This window comes from Simochromis diagramma, unplaced genomic scaffold (assembly GCF_900408965.1).
Source record: "Simochromis diagramma unplaced genomic scaffold, fSimDia1.1 OVJJ01000323.1, whole genome shotgun sequence".
NCBI classification, from domain to species: domain Eukaryota; kingdom Metazoa; phylum Chordata; class Actinopteri; order Cichliformes; family Cichlidae; genus Simochromis; species Simochromis diagramma.
Genome location: NW_024386770.1, coordinates 115159 through 132565, shown reverse-complemented (window position 1 = coordinate 132565; position 17407 = coordinate 115159). Strand labels below are relative to the sequence as shown.

The 17407-nt window shown below is 48.0% G+C and overlaps 1 protein-coding gene across 5 annotated transcripts; it reads left to right on the top strand.

Moving 5' to 3' along the window:
- The first annotated feature begins 66 nt into the window (after positions 1-66).
- On the top strand, positions 67-17183 carry LOC120737326 (stromal interaction molecule 1-like). Of its 5 annotated transcripts, none has more exons than XM_040037958.1 (14): positions 601-797; positions 1799-1945; positions 5540-5670; positions 5741-5855; positions 6410-6518; positions 6679-6791; positions 6901-7075; positions 9536-9713; positions 9790-9957; positions 11039-11139; positions 11521-11756; positions 12195-12281; positions 13507-13573; positions 16207-17183. In XM_040037958.1, exons 2-14 carry the CDS (start codon positions 1801-1803, stop codon positions 16652-16654), a joined length of 2073 nt encoding a protein of 690 aa, XP_039893892.1. In that variant the 5' UTR covers positions 601-797; positions 1799-1800; the 3' UTR covers positions 16655-17183. The 5 variants fall into 5 exon arrangements, with proteins under 5 accessions (XP_039893915.1, XP_039893892.1, XP_039893910.1 ...); XM_040037966.1 differs by lacking the exon at positions 601-797 and adding an exon at positions 834-1681; XM_040037976.1 differs by lacking the exon at positions 12195-12281.
- Positions 17184-17407: the final 224 nt, after the last annotated feature.

The following is a 17407-nucleotide window of genomic DNA, read 5'->3' as shown; positions in this document are numbered from 1 at the left end:
AGTCAAAGAAGAATAAGAACTGAGTTCATCTCAGCTTAAATACAATCGCATGACGGGCTCATTCTGCAGCGCAGACACGAGGTCAGAGGTGAATGTGCTGCACTCAGATGGCCTTCACAGACCAGTAGAGGAGCTTTACTGTCATGATGGCTACAACAGCATGTGTGATGATGTCATGATGATGTCAGATCAACATGGACCCTGACCTCCAGCAGCTCCTTGAATCCATGAAGGCTGAAAAGCAGCTCCAGGCTGGTGATACTGAGGTGTACCTAATGAAGTGTCAGCAGTGAAACAGGTTGCACTTTGACCTCTCAGGAAGCGTGAGGCCGTTTGCTGGGAACTGATTGGCCAGTAAGCTGCAGGTGAAGCTGACAGGGAGACGGAGATGAACCCTCTTTTTCTTTGGTCTCACTTGTATATTCAGCACTTTGGCGGAGTCTGCTTTCATTTCTGGTGTTCTGGTGACGCGTTATTTCGAGGTTACGCTTCCTGTCAGCACTGATGTGACCGCTGGGCGAGCTGCACTTCCTCTGACTGACCGCAGAGTGGCGCTGTCACCCTGCAGAAGCAACTGGGCGCTGCCTTTTGATTTAAAAAATATATGTATATCCTGAGGTTTTTGAATTCGGAGCTCTCTGTGGGTCCGTGAACGCGGCACAGGCGGATATCTTCGTGCTCTCAGCCACAGCAGTTTGTGGAGTTGGAGTCGGAGGGTGGAGGAGTGCGGAGCAGACTGCGTGATTCTCTCTGTCCGGATCGATCACAGCTGATCAGATGGGATCGATGTGTTAGAGGTGCGTGGCGTTCACTTTCAGCTGATTTTAGTTGTTTGTGAAACTTTCGGGGTTTAAACCGAGCGGGTGGGAAACCGAACAGCTGTGTGACCTCTGACCCTTTTAAACAAACGTTAATTAAAGTTCTCGCGGGAAGCAGCATGTGATTGCTGAAGCGGCAAAGTATCGATAGATCAGCGATGGGGTCACGTGCTGCTGTGTTTAAAACGCGGCGAAAAAGATTAGCTCAGCTGAGAGAGATGAGCACCGGGCCGTGAACGCCTCCTCCTTAATCAAACTCAGCTTTGTGCGTAAAACGATCAGATCAATAATCAATAATCCCAGTCCTCACGGGAGAAGCACAAACCAGGCTTCACCCAAAACAGCCTCGTGTGCTCCGTTTTAGCTGCCAAACCACAGCCAGATAAATCCTCTAAAAGTGGCCGAAATTTGAATGGAGTCTGGTCTGGTTGTATTTGAGCAGATGTGTATTATTATATATAGTATTATATAATAATGAATGTGTGGGAAACCAGCCCTCAGTGTGTCTGTACAGTGTTTTTGTTTGATGAAAATAGAACCAGAAAGTAAGAAGTTCACTTGAATAAACGCAGTCCTAAATTAGCCAAATTGTCAGTTTCCCACTCAGTGCTGTTCTCCTAAAATACAAAGATTGGGAGTTTCAGAGTAAAATCTAACGTGAACACAGTTTGAATGAAGTCTGGTGTTGTTTGCTAAGTGTGTGTTCACAGGCACTGTGGTGCTGTTTGACGAGACAATGTCAGCTTTCAGAACATTTCATTGTGGTGCAGCTGATTGGCTGAGGGACTGATTATCTGCATGAACAGGTGTTTCCCGAAAGCGCTCGTGTCTTCGGACCCCGGGACAGCAGCTGCTGGAGACTCGTTAGTTTACAGATCGATCCATGATGAACATGCACCATCCACTCACCTGTCAGCGGCTCATACTCAACCACGCGTTTCAGTTTTTATTCTGAAAGGCTTCTTCTGCTTCCTCCTCAGATATGGCGTGTGTGTGTGTATGGCTGGCAGGTGTGTGTCTGCTGAGCATGCGTGTTGAGGCTCATGATGGATTGGATAGAAGCAGTGACTACGCCCACCCGGAGCAGCATCATCATCATGTGGTGTCCACCAGCGACACAACCTCAGGTATGAAGCACTCTTATGTTCATGTGTATATGAATGATGTCAGCCACCTCTTATTTAACTGTTTACAAAACAAACCTTTATTTTTTAAACAAACCGGAGATCCTGATTACTTTTCAAATTAAAAGACTTCCTGTACCATCTTAGGATGCTGTAGATTACATTCATTTTAAATTAAAGTGGCTCAAAATACTGTTATTAATTATGCTAGAAGTCATCGTGATGGCAGAAAAATCCTGAATCATTCCCAGTCCGTTATAATTAGCTTGCTAACTACTTGTTAATCATGTTAGCCGTTATCGTAGAGAGTAAATGTTAGTTGTACATCTTTGCTGGAGAAAATTAACATTGTTTGATGATTTTAATACAAGTAACATCATGGTGAGGTTAGATAGCTAGCTGTTAGATCGCTATTCTACTTAAAACTCGTAGCTGACCATACTAGAGATTTTGGATGAATTAGCCTACCTTATCTACTCAGGACAGTACGTTTATTACATCAGGTAGCTTTTAACCCTTGTGATGTCCTCTGGATTCCCATACACCTGGGGTCATTTGACCTGAGGACAACACAAGGGTTAATATGACTGGGTTAGCAAGCATGCTAGTGTAGCTAACATTAGCTAGAATAAAGATGGCTAATAATCCGTCCATGAGTCGACTCCTGTCCTAACTGACCATGGCTTCATTAAATAACACCTGTTTTTTTTCCAGGTCATACTAACTAATGCTAGCTTACTGGCTAATGCGAGAAAATTGCTTGATACCCAGCAAGGTTACCTTTGCTGCTACATTGCTACCTGTTTTGCTAAGGTTAGTTCAAAATGCTAACTGAACCCAAATCAGTTTTTTTCTGCTTACATGACCTGAAACTCATGAGGTGTTTCCTGAGCTCAACGCTATTGGCTCATGGACTTCCAATCAAGACTTCTCTTTTAGGGTCACCCCCTTGCTGGACATTAGAAAGCTTGCAGACACTGGAAAACTGGCTTCAATTTTCAGATGTGAAAGCTACGTCCATCTTTTATAAGCAGTCTGGACCTGCCCCTCTGCAGGTTTTCAGGATCAGGCCAATCATAAGAATGTGGGCTTTTAAGGAGGGGTGCCTTAAAGAGACGGGAGCTAAAGCAGCCAGTTTCAGACAGCAGATCTACAGATCTGAGAACAGGCCTGGTAACAAGCAGAATAAGCCCCCTCCATTAAAACAACTGCTTGTGGAGTTTGACGTGTCAGTGGTTGAGGTTTTCTCCGAGGGTCATGTCTAGTCTGACCAGAGGACAAACGATGATCTGCTGCTCGTTCTTCCGTTGGTCATGTAAAGCAGCGGCGTTCTGTCATCGTAGTATGAGATGTCTTCATCAAGCATTGGCAGTTATTCAGAGCCGTCTCCGGCATGCTGAGACAAGCCAGCACGCTGCAGTCAGTGTTTCAGGACAACACGAAGAGGCGAGAGTTATTTCACGGGCTGACAGAGGCGACGTGACGCTCAGCTATTGTTGCCAAAGACGGCGGCACTTCCTGTGTGCGGTCAGCGTGTTTGTGGGTGTTCTTCATAGGAACCAAACAGCAAGACTGTGTGTGTGTGTGTGTGCGTGCGCGTGTGTGTTGTCTCAGAGCTGTGCAGCACTGATAGCGTGGGAGCTAGCCGTTGGCAGCTCACCACAGCTTCCTGAAAATGACAAGCTAACAGTGTCAAAGGAAGCAGGGTGACAGATAGGCTCCGCCCACAGCCTGATCGCGGACAGGAAGTAGAGATGGTGAGGATGGAGGAGAACGTGCTCCGGTCCTATGAGAAAACTGAGAGCCTGAAGGTGTTTCAGCTCCACAGGCAGTGATGGTGGTAATAAGGCAGCTGTTACACTTAATGCGTTTGCAGAAGCTGTGCAGGATGCATGATGGGAAGTGTAGTGACTGTGTAACTTTGACTCGACCTCCATCCTCATTATTCCCAGTCATCCGAGTATTTCCGTCCTCACAGCTGCTCGTCTTAAGCCTCAGACGCCGGCGCTCTTCACCTCATCCCGGTCTTCTTCTGTGGTGTCACTGCTAATGACAGAAAACCTGAGCTTGTGTGTGTGTGTGTGTGTGTGTGTGTGTGTCAGTGCGTGTCTGTGTGTGTGTGTGTGTGCGTGTGTGTGTCCTCACAAGTGACTGTTGGTTCTCACAAGTATAGTAAAATGCAGATTTCGGTCCTCACAAAGATGAGGACACACACACAGACACTGACACACACACAGACACACACACACACACACACACTGACACACACACACACACACTGACACACACACACACACTGACAGACACTGACACACACACACTGACACACTGACACACACACTGACACACACACACAGACACACAACACACACACTGACACACACACACTGACAGACACACTGACACACACACACAGACACACATACACACACACACTGACACACACACACTGACAGACACTGACACACACACACAGACACACACACACACACACACTGACACACACACACACTGACACACACACACACACACACACACACACACACACACACACACACACACACACACTGACAGACACTGACACACACACACACACACACACTGACACACACACACACACACACACTGACAGACACACACACACTGACACACAGACACACACTGACACACACACACACACACTGACACACAGACACTGACACAGACACACACACACACACACACTGACACACAGACACTGACACACACTGACACACACACACTGACACACAGACACTGACACACACACACACACACACACACACACACACACACACACACACACACACACACACACACACACTGACACACACACACACACAGACACTGACACACACACTGACACACAGACACTGACACACACACACACACTGACACACAGACACACACACACTGACACACACACTGACACACACACAGACTCTCGGAGGCTGAAATGACCAAATGCAGTCATGAACTTTTCACTGCTGTCATGTTTGGTGACGATCAGACGCTAGCTGCTAGCAGAGGCTAACAGGAAGTGAGTGTGGCACTTTCAGTTGCTCCCTACTTCCTCGTAGTCGTCGTTCATGTGAACATGAGTTGTTGTGTGATGTTGTTTGGTGGAAACAGAAAGAATAATGAATCACAGACGGAGATGAAACAGCCACAGAGCCTGAAACTGTTACAGAAAGACTGAAAGTAGATTTAAAGGCAGACCTAAAATAACTTCCTGCGGGACGCGTCTCCGTTCTGTGACCCAAACAAAGATGGCAGGTGCGAGCGATGAGTGTTTACTCTTCGTGCAGCTGTCTCTGGCTGCGTGTGGCGTGGTCACTCTAGAGCTGAACTGAAACCAGGACAGGAAGTCAGACGTGGATGATACCTGAGCAGCAGGAGGTCAGTCAGAGACGTTGTGTGCCTGCAAAGATGGAGGGAAACGTTTTTACAGGCTCATTTTAATAAAGTGTCACTCGATGTTGTGTTTGACCCCCGGTGACCTCTGACCACCGCAACAGCACGCACGGTGGGTGGGGATTGTCCCGGCTGTGACTCAGTGACGGATGTTTCCTCTCGTAGATCTGTGCGCGATAGACCAGCAGCTCTGCGAGGACGAGAACTCTCTGCTGAGCTTCGAGGCGATCCGCAGCATCCACAAGCTGATGGACGACGACGCCGACGGCACGGTGGACGCGACCGAGACGGACGAGGTGAGACACGAGGCTCCGAAAGCTTCACGCGTGCACGCGGGCTCAGACTCTAACCGTGAGCTGCTCTCAGTTTCTCAGGGAGGATCTGAAGGATCACAACCCCAAAGCCAAGCACAGCAGCTTCCACCGAGCCGACGCCCACATCAGCGTGGAGGACATGTGGAACGCCTGGAAGGGCTCCAAAGGTGGGTGTGAGCGAGGGAGCACCATCACCTCCCCTCCAACCAGCACACGCGCCAGTTAAAGATGTGCGGTGTACTTCCCTGTCTGACCCCATCAAAATAAAAGCTGCAGTTAAAATCAGCAGGTGTGAATAATGTTTCCTCACTTGGCTCATGCGAGCCCAGCCCAATTTTTACTCTTTAAGTGTGCGCGTGTGTGTATGTGTGTGTGGGTGGAGGTGGGGGGATATATGTGTATTGAGAGTGTGGGGAGTGCGTTGGAGGGTGGGGTGGGCTGCTTTTAACTATGTAAAGCACTTTGTGCTACATTTTTTCTGTATGAAAAGTGCTTTATAAATAAAGATTGATTGATTGATTGAAGGCAGAAAGGAAACGATGAGGGGAAAAATGCTGCCTCGACTTCCTGCTCAGTTTGTCAGCAACAAAAACACAACGTTTGTCAAACTCTATTTTTGGAGGAGAGGCTGGAGTTAAAGCCGCCATCACTCGGCGACGCTGACAGTTTCCTGTTTGTTTACACACGCCGGCTGCTTCAGGTGTGTTTACTGTGTTTTCAGTCTACAACTGGACGGTGCAGCAGGTGGAGGACTGGCTTGCCAGCGTCGAGCTGCCTCAGTACAGCGAAAGCTTCAGGAGACACCAGCTGGACGGCCAAGCGCTGCCCAGGTAACCACGATCTTTATTTAACACAGACGCTCGCCGTGAGTCAGCAGTAACACGGAGACACTGATCCTGACCCGTCCTCAGCTGCGAGGTCACAAAGTTCAGCACGTTTTAGTGTAAACATTCAGTGTGTGTGTCTGCTGTGTGTTTCCACTTCCTGCAGGTTGGCGGTGAAGAACGCGACCCTGACCGTGTCTGTGCTGAAGATTTTAGACCGGAGTCACGCTCAGAAGCTGCAGCTCAAAGCTCTCGACATCGTGCTGTTCGGGCCGCCAGGTGTGTGTGCAGCAACTGCAGACACACAGACATTACACACCACGTGTGCACGTGCGCGCAGAAACACGCGCACGTGCACACGTGGTGTGTAATGTCTGTGTGTCTGCAGGCCAGCAGAGCCGCTGGAAGGACCTGGTGCTGGGTCTGTCCATCCTGATGGCGCTTGGCGGCTGCTGGTTCGCCTACGCCCAGACCCGGAAGTCCAGAGACGACCTGGGGAAGCTGGTGAAGGACCTGGAGAGCCTGCAGAGGGCGGAGCAAAGCCTGCTCGACCTGCAGGAGAAGTGCGTCCTCCAGCACCACGCCCACACTCAGCTGATGGTCTATAGACTGTATATAAAAGATGGTAGCAGGCAACATTAGCATTTTAGCCACCATGTTGTTTTTGGGGGGGGGGTTGTGACAAGAGGGTGGAGTTACAGACTGTACGCAGGTACCTGCTGACCTGTAACATCTAATTAAAATCCTTCCTCTAAACCAGGGGTGTCCAACTTCAGGCCTCGGGGGCCGGTGTCCTGCAGGTTTTAGATCTCACCCTGGGTCAGCACTCCTGAATCACATGATTAGTTCATCACCAGGCCTCTGGAGAACGTCAACACATGTTTTCATTTAGCCATTTAAATCAGCTGTGTTGGATCAAGGACACATCTAAACCCTGCAGGACACCGGCCCTCGAGGCCTGCAGTTGGACACCCCTGCTCTAAACCGTTAACTGAACAGCAGCCACATTATGGGTTTATTTAACAGCACAAAGACGGACCAGAGGACCAGAGGTGAACTAGCACGCAGCTAGCAGCTGCACCCTGTCATCAAACAGGCCACGCCCCCAGCAGTGGCTCTGTGTTTTGGCAGGTTGTTTAAAAAAGTCCAGAGAAAAAACAGAGCAGCTCGTTTTATTATAACTGTGACAGCACAAGGAAGCAACGTGTGTGTGTGTGTGTGTGTGTGTGTGTGTGTGTGTGTGTGTGTGTGTGTGTGTGTGTGTGTGTGGACAGCCTCTGCAGAGGTGTTCTGTCTGAAGTCCTTTTATGGGCATGAGTGCCCAGCAGCTCACTCTGCACACGCGCACACACACACACACACAACACACACACACACACACACACACACACACACACACACACACGCTGTAACAGCGATCACACTGCAGATCAAAGTGATAGCGTTGCCATGGCAGCAAGCAGTTATCTTGATAGTAATCGTGTGTTTCTTTTATAAAGTCAGCTGCTCTCCACACGCTGCAGACTCCAGCTGTTCCTTATAAAGCTCCAGATGTTTGCAGGTCTGGACCTTCTTCACGAGACAGACGAGCTTCCTGTGTGGATGCAGCGATGCGTTCGCTGGCCGTGGTTCTCGGTGACGTTGCTCCTGCTCACTGTGTGCTCTCACTAGTCTCACTAGTGGACGACTCGCACAGTCTCTCATAGAGCCGGGGGGGCTGTGAAGCACAGCCAACCCCACGCCCTCCAACATGCAGCTGCTCCTCCTTGGTCCTGGTTCTGTTGGAGAACTCTTCGTGTTAAAGAGGAGTTCTTCCTCCCCCCTGTCTCTGATTGCTTCTCAGAAGGGGCTTCAGAGCACACTCACACTGTCATTGTCCTCACTGCTCCTGTGTGAGCTTGTACCAGGAGTTAAAACACACACAGCTGTTATTACTGTTGCTGCTACTTTTACACACTCAGCTGATCTGCTGGGATCAATTGAAGCATCGGCTCTGTTTCCTGTCTGAAATCCCCCAGCTGCTGTCTGTTTGTCCTCTCTCCAAAAATAGGTCCCCCCCCCAACACACACACACACACACACACACACACACACACACACACACACACACACACGTCTCCTCAGGTGGAAGAACAGCGCCTCCTGCTGCCATCAGTGATAACTGAAGGCCAGCAGCTTCTTTGTGTTGCTGCGCTGGCATGCTGAAGTCATCAGTCACATGACAGGAAGTCAAGCTTCTTAATTGTGAACATTTTCCAGATTCTATTTTTTTTTTTTATGACTAAACAGTAAAATGAGTAAGAAATTCCACAGGTTAATCATCAGTAAAAGTCAATAAGGAAATGGGTCGGTTAGGAAATAGAGTAGGAATAAAAACAGTTTCATTCTAAAATTTCAGCGCTCTGACCCTGCTGACCTCACTTCCTGTGCTAACAGGAAATGCTGATCTCCTTCATAACGTCGTGGCTGTGGGGCTGTGAGGAGAGTCAGATGTGAGCTTCAGCAAATCTGCGACATGCAGACATGAAGTTTCAGTTTCTTCAGTTTTTATTTGGGATTTTTGCCATTTCTGTGAGGGACCATCAAAGTTACCCTTCATCAGAGCCTCTGCTCCAGCTCCTCACAGCTGCAGGCTGCCCTCAGTTTGTGGGCTCGACACACTGAGAACATCGTCAAAGTCCGACTTCTTCCACTGATCCAGGAGCAGTTTGGTGACAGCCTGTGAGTTTTCCAATCTGCTGGAGCTCCTGTCCCACAGCATAGCCACAAATATCATTATTATTAAATTAATGTTTTGCAAACTCCCAGATCTGAATCTGATCCAGAACGTGTTGTCGTTGCATGAGAAGCCAGCTAACCTCAGCTGAGCCTTTCAGGTTGGCGTGTTTTGACGATTCTTAAACATCATTCGAACGCGCATCTCCGTAAATGTCTTTGACTCTGTGGAAATGGGACACGGGTGGAAAGTGGTGAAGCCGTTTTTAACCCGACGTGTTGCTGCTCTCGTTGTTTTTTCATGGCAGGCTGCAGCAGGCTCAAGAGGAGCAGCGCTGCGTCCAGGTGGAGAAGGTGAAGGTGGAGGAGGAGCTGAGGAACGAGATCAACTCGGCCAAGGAGGAAGCTCTGCGGCTTCGTGAGCTGCGAGAGGGAAACAAGAACGAGCAGAGCCGGCAGAAATATGCCGAGGAGGAGCTGGAGCAGGTGGGGCCGTTTAAAACACCGCCCGTCCGTCCCTCCATCAATTCATCGGCTCATCTTTGTTCTGTGTTCACCGCAGGTCCGCAAGGTGCTGAAAAAGGCAGAGCGGGAGCTGGAGTCGCGAGCCCACTGGACCCCGCCGGAGGCGCTGCAGAAGTGGCTGCAGCTGACGCACGAAATCGAAGTTCAGTATTACAACATCAAGAAACAGAGCGCTGAGCGGCAGCTGCTACAGGCCAGAGAGGGGGTGAGTGAAGCAAAGATAATTGGCTTAAATTTAACGTTTCTCTGATGGACGTCTCTCAGGGACACTTCCTGCTGTGGAAAACGGCCAAAAAGCAACTTTCCAGAAAGCAAAAACCGTCCCTGAGCCCCTTCAAGGTCGTCTCCAGGACCTCTGGAGCTGCTTCTACTTTCAGATCTGTCTGGAAGACCTGCTCTGATGTCCTGCAAACATCAAATTCTTAATCAGAAAGTGTCCAAACCTGACAAACCTGTTGGTGTCCTCTGGGTCGTTCATGGTGAGTTCATCAGTCAGGAAGAGACGGGGACATCCTGATGCATGAGGGAAACGGTCAAGCCCACTGATGCCTTTCAAGAGAAGCTGGAGCTGACTCGTCCAAATTTCGTTTTATACAGAAACAGGGCCTGAGCAGAAACACAGGACTTTAATAAGTCTGAAAGTGGATATTTACGAGTGTAATACGAACCAAAATTTTGTATCATGTTTGGTTTAGACGCACTATGAGAGCTGAAAGCGGAAGTCGTCCAGGCTCTTTAGTCTGGTTTGACAGTGTGTTTCCTGCAGCAATTATCCTCAAATACTTCCTGGAAAATAATTAGTTATAGTTAATTAGTTATTAGTTAAAAATAGTTGGGGGCTTATCCGGGATTGAGCCAACAGTTTACAACATGCATTTAGCTTTCTTTCCTAAACGGGGGCTGAGGTGACTACTGTGGAAGTCCTGACTGATAAAGAGTTGATGTCAAATATTCAAGCTGAGGGTCACTGTTGAGACTCTGGAAGAGGTCAGAGCGGGACTTCCATGGGGAGATGGCCTTGAATGCACCTCACACATGATACAGGAACCATATCGGGATCCTCATCATTTCTACATTTTGTCATTTTGATGTTATCCTGACTGTGAGACAAACAAGCTAAACACACATGATGAAGACGCTGTCATGAGATTTGAGCTAAGATTTATAGATTTTTAGGAGCAGCACAGTAAACTGCAAAGAATCGATATATTCTGATATTGGTTTACCATTACGGTGAGAAAAAACACACGCTAACATTGATGATGATGATGAGGCTGGTGTTTCAGGCAGAGAAGATCAAGAAGAAGAGGAGTTCTCTGTTCGGCACGTTTCACGTGGCTCACAGCTCCTCGCTGGATGACGTCGATCACAAGATCCTCTCCGCCAAGTGAGTAAGCGCAAAGCCTGCAGTTCCTCTGACGTCCAGCGGAGGCAGCAGTGAGTCGGTGCTCATAGACTCCCATGTTAAACTTTACAGCAGAAACAAACATGCTTGCAGCCTGATACACAAACTGTTTGGTGTATGTAGATTATTTTTCTAAATAACCTGTTTTAAATTAAATTAAGGCTTAGAATTGGCATTTGGAGGGGCGTGGCCTGCTTGATGGACAGGTGACTGTGGAGTCCCTGAACTATTCTTTCTGTATAAATATTCCTGTTTCTTTCCTCTGTGCTCACTCTGTGGGACATATATTTGCTGATACGTCCTGTTACACGTGCACCTGTGTTACCTGCACAGGTAGCTTACTTTGCTTCTCTTCCTCCTCAGACAGGCCCTGGCTGAGGTGACAGCGGCGCTGCGGGAGAAGCTGCACCGCTGGCAGCAGATCGAGTCTCTGACGGGCTTCTGTTTGGTCACCAATCCAGGCCTCGGTGCGCTAGCCACCGCCCTCAACCTGGACCCGTCCTTCCTTGGGCTGCGACCTCCGACCCCTCAGCACCTTCTCCTTTCTGATGACCTCGATGACATGGACGAGGACATCCTTTCTCCGGGGACGCTGCAGTGTAAGTCTGCTCTGTGACGTCATCACAGTAACCCTGAGTCAGTTTAACTAGCAGTTGGAAAGTCGGCTGTGATCCTGAGTTAGCTTAGTTAAGCTAACTCAGGATCGCTTTGATGGCTCTTAACCTGCTGCCTTTTGCAGATCAGCTGATCTCTACACTCAGAACAAAGATTTGGATGTTCTGATTCATACACTTTTGCTCTCTGATCATTTCGTTAGAATAAAATCTTAAGGTGAAGTCCTGAATTAAGAACAGTGGAACTTTCCTTCAACTCTTCTTCTTCTTCAGAGTCACATGATGCAACAAAAACACAAACCCTAAACTTCAGAGTTAATCATTACTTACCTTCTCTCAGCTCACCTGTGGTCCCCTCTCTGTCTCCGCCTCCTCCTCTGATTGGTCTTATTTTCTTGCCGTCTCTTGATTGGCTCCTTCCAGACGCAGCGTGGCAGATGGACCGGCGAGTCAGCGACCTCTGGCCCCTGAGTGGCATCGCAGACACCCAGTCAGCGTGGAAACAATCCGGTTGGCCTCACCCCTTCCTTAGCCTTCCTCTCTTCTGATTGGTTCATACCTCTGTACAAACCCAACCAATCAGCACCTAAAACACATTTAAGATCCTTTAAAGCATTTCAAAGGAAACCTGATCAGAGGAAAAATTCAGAATAATTTTTCTTCATTCCTGCAAAGTCTGAATAATCTTTTTCAATCAGACACAGAGGTATTGATCAGTCGTGCAAAGACGTTCACATGAACACAGATTCTTTTTCTTTGAAGTGCATTTTACTATAGAAAGTTTTCCTTTAATCAAGGAAGTTAGATCCTTGATGGAAATGTCAGAATATTAAACAGTTTGACTGCGTAACACACGGGAGCTGCTGGCTGTTCCACCCGAAACTGATGTTACAATGTAACTATAGGCACGAATGTAACTATAGGGGTATGATTGTAGCTGAAATACAGTTTTTGCACGCAGCAATAAAGTTTGTTCACTCAAATTCAGCTTTTCTTCGCTCAAAATAATTTTTTCCTCAAAATGCAACACTTGCACCTGCAATTGTTTTATGTGCGCTCAGAATAGTGGCACAAAAATAAGGCCTTACTAAATGGGTAACATTAATATTCAGATTTGAATCTGAATATTTTTTAAATTCTTTTAAAATCGGTAAGTTTATTACATTTGGCACTAATGATTTTTAGTTACTGTGTCAAAATATTAAACCGGGTCAGTGTCCCTGTGAACGCCTCTTCGAGTGTTTCTCTTCTTCCTCCTCATCTTCTTCCTCCCCGTGTGGTTGGACATTCAAACTTCAGTTTGTTCTTCTGCTTTTTCTCTGAAGTCCCGGAGCCCTCACTTCATTTTAATAACCTGCTTCTGCCTCTTCCTTTCACTAACATCCACTTTAATAGCAGCTGATGTTTTGTAACTCGGCTCGACTGTGACGTCAGTTCATGCAGCAAAAGCTTGAAAAACACAAAAAAAATCGCTTGTAGAAAAATAAAATGAGCTCAGGTTGAACGACAGAAGAGCTCAAAGAAGAAACATGAAAAATGTTCTGAAAGCTGAAGAAAACACCGGATTTTATTTTGAAGGTTTGGCTGCTAAATTTCAAAATACAAGCACATTTTTCTGCCTTTTCTTTGACCCTTTTTAGTTTAAAACTGCTTTCTTCTATTTGTGAGCTGAATTTATTTTAGCTTTCCAAAATAAGAGTCTCATTTGTAACTCTACACTCTCTTTGTCCTGCAGCTCACAGTGTGATGCCCCTGCGACAGAGGATCGGAGACCCCGCCCTGAACACTTTCAGCTCTCAGAGGTTGGTTGAAGGGCGGAGCTTGGTTCCACAGGAAGGACGTGACCCATTCACATCGTGCCGCCCTCCCAGCGGCCGGCAGAATCGCAGCCGCTCCATTGGCCACCTGGAGTTCCCCCCTGTGCCTCCCCCTTCTCTCTCCTCCGCCCTGTCTCACCCCTCCCTCTGCCCCACCTTCTCCTGCTCTCCTCCACCTTCTGACTCTTCTTCATGCGCTGAGGGCACCTGCCCACTTTTCTGCTCTGTTCCTCCGTTCTTCCCATTTCCACTCTGCGGAGGCGACGTCCAGCCTCCCGCCTGGAGGGGGCGCTGTGACAAGTCAAGCGCAGCGCTGTCGCTCCAGCAGCTTCCGGTATTTTTCTCTGCATGACTGTTTTCCAAACTTGATGCACTAACGAGACCGAAGCAGCCGAATCAGTGGGCCTCGCTCGGTTTGAGATAATTTATGAGACTCGCCGGTTCGAGTTCAAGTTTTAGTTTGAATTCTCAGGTGGTCAAAAGTGAAGGACATGCAGAGGGCTGTTGTGAGCAGGCCTGCAGGTGATCTGTGGGGACGCCTAAAGGGAGCAGCTGATAGAAGAAGGGAAGGTTGTCAAAGTATATTAGAGTTTGGAATCCATCGTATTGGGAGGTTCAGGAGGAACCACATGGACGCCGTCCTGGCTGTAGAACAGTGAAGCTTCTCTTTAACCTCGTGGTTCTTCTGGCCGTGTTGCAGGTGTCTGCAAGTACAGCCTGCGTCTGTTTAGGGGACTCGGTGAAGGTGTTCAGATGTACCTTAGGTGGTGTTCAAAGCTGTGAAGTTGACATGTGACCAGATTGGAGCTTTGTCTGTATTTCTGGTCAAAAGCAGCTGCTGCTGGACCAGATGTGGTTCACTCGACTTGGTCAGAGTGTAGTCCTCAGCACCTGCTGGAGCGCTTTCTTTCAGAGTTTAAAGTATAGTAGTGCTCAGGGTCGACAGTAATTGAAAGTTGTTGAACCCTGGAAAGGTTGTTAGGCCATCCAGTCGATGTGTTTGTGGACTTGCTGAGGACTTGCGAGCTCACCTGGTGTGACCAGAGTGTCCACACCTTTGGAAAATGCTGGGGTTGCCTGTTGTATTCAGCCCTGTGACATTTATCGACTGGAGCTCAAAGCGTAGGTCGTCCTTTTAGGAACTTTAGAACCGTGTTTCTGTTTGAGAAACCAAGTTATGCTTAAGTATCTCCAGATTTTAAGTTGTCTTTTGTTTTTTCTTTTTTTTTATATGGTGGTCGTCTGGGTTGGAGAAGTGTTGTTGCCCCAAGCAATGACGACAGATTGGAAGGTGGAGGTGAGGTGGACCTTTGGATTGTTTAGTCCCATCAGTTTTGTGGGAACTGGACGATGGCAAAGAGAGAACTGTGGGAGAACATGAAGCTGGTTGATCTGTGTTTCTACCCTCTGCAGCTGAAGGCTGGTCACTAGGCTCTTGATGCAAACATGGATATAATCCTTCAACAGAACCCTTTGTTATTTATTTATTATTTATTACCCTTTGTTCATAGTTGCTTCAAACACTGGCCTCAAAGGTGCTGTGAGATTACTCCAGCAAGCAGTGCACCAGTTGGTGGTCTTTGGTTGTCAGGTTGCTGATTGTCTCGGCTGGTGTATGTGCGCCTTTTGTTGAAGATGTTTAGAAGCTTTAACATGTTGAGTGGAGCCACTGCTCCTTTAGATGTTGGGAGTGATTCATCAGGATGTCTGTTTGGTGTCTTATGCCCAACGATCCCGGGAAAACGTTGCTGCCTTCGTGGCCCAACCTCAGATAAATGGATGGAAGACTCTTAAATGTTTTGAATTTAATTTTAGGATCTTCTACGGGCGTTCTTTAGTTCTTAGAGTTAGTATCCAAGAGTTTTGAGGACTTTCTCTGAATTTGTTTCCTTTGACTGATTTCCTTCCAAACCTCAACAGTTCAGGTTGAGAGTTTAGGTAAGAAGAGATCAGGGGTGCGGCTCACTTGGCTTAAAGAGAAAGCTCTTGATGAATGAGGCCCAATGTTTCACTGTTTCCTGCAGAGTTTCCTACTCTGTTATTAACATTTATGTTCTTTCCGGTTGTATCTTTCAGGGTGTCTGTGGTTTGCTGTTTCCCTCTAACTTTGCCTTTACCTTCTACTTAACAGAAAACATCCTCATTCAAAGCTTCTGCTTTACGAACTCGTTATTTTCCTGCTCTGCAGTAATAAATGCACGAGTCAGTCGTTTCTGTGTCGGCGCCACGTTTCCACCAGTCCGAGAACCAGTCATTACATATCAACACGTAGCAGGAGGCGGTTTCTTCTGTTCATCGTCCATGTTTCTAATAAGACTGCAGCGATTCAGACACGAGCGCACATGTTTACGGCGTCGTGCTGACAGCTAAGTTACGGCAGGCGGTCACCGATGTGTCGACCATGACTGCAGCGGTCTGTGTACTCAGTTATTCCAGCCATGGCTGTCAAACTGCAGCTCAGAGGTGGATTCTGATTTTTAAAAAGGGTGGCTAAGAAGCTCGAGCAGTCGACCAATCATCTGCAGCTTCACCGAGACGCTCTGTCACTAGCGTCTCGGTGAAGAGTCTCAGCAGTCGTGACGTTCACGCAAACCATCGTTTCTGATTTTCTCTTTCAGGGACATCATGAACCGCTCAGACTCTGACTCCGCCCTCCCGCAGTCTCACAGCGACCCCCGAGGTCAGCACAGCTCAAAGTCCTTCCTCCTGACGTCCAGGCTCCACCCACTGCAGGACCCGGGCTCCAGGCTGGGTATGGGAGGTGGAGGAGGAGGTCTAGAGAAGAGCTCCAGCCTCGGGGAGCTGAGGGGCATCTCTGCTTCCGTCCTCGCCTCTGCCTGCTCCACTCGCTCCCTCTGCATCACATCGGACGCTACAGACGGAACCGCCGTCTTCTCGTCGTCCACCTCTTCCAGCTCGTCAGGTAGCGCCCGGGGGGCGGGGCTCCAGGTTCCCACCAGAAAGGGCGGCACGGAGGAAGACGCCGGCGAGGATAGCGAGTCGTCCGGCAGCCGAAGGAGAAACGCCTTTAACAAGCTCTTCAAGAAGAAACATGGACGTTACTGAGCATCACGCCAGGAACCCAAACGCTTTACGCTGCCGCTGGTTTCCCTTGTTTGATCGTGTCTCTGCATGACAGCGAAGATCAGACCTTACATACCACCAAAGAAAAGACGAGGAGGAGCCGAAACAGGGACGACCAGACCAACCATCAGCCCCAGTCCAGCAAACTAACACCAACATCGGCTCCCAGAGTATTTAAATGCTGTTGTAGTGGTACTTTTACTGCAGGAACTGCATCCTGTGTAAAAAGCTGTTTGTGAGTTGATGACATTATTGTCATGTTTTCACGATGTTACCAAAGAAATATCACGGTTTTGTTTTTTCCTCTGAAAGTGCCTCAGAAGTCCAAAATCTGCTGTGAGGCAGACTGTGGTTTGTGATGAAGATGCCCCAGAGCACTGCAGTGACTGAGCCTCACCTGTACGGAGGCCTGAAGCTGCCAGACTAAACAGAGTCATGTAAACAGCTCAGTGAATAGAATATTTCTGCCTTTAAATGTACCAAAAATAATAAATGTTGTGGTCTTAAAGGACATCTGCTGGTTCTCTGGGAGGGATTCAGGGCGCGTTCACACCCGCGTCTGTTCAGCCTGTTTAAATGAAGCTGGTTGTCAATTTGGAGTCATAAATGACCTTTAGAATAACTTTGAATCATTCCTGATGTAGTCTTTTATCTACTGATAACATACAAACGGGTTATTTTGTGCTAACAGCATTTATTATTTCAGATTATTTCATTTTTTCTCATTGTTGTGGA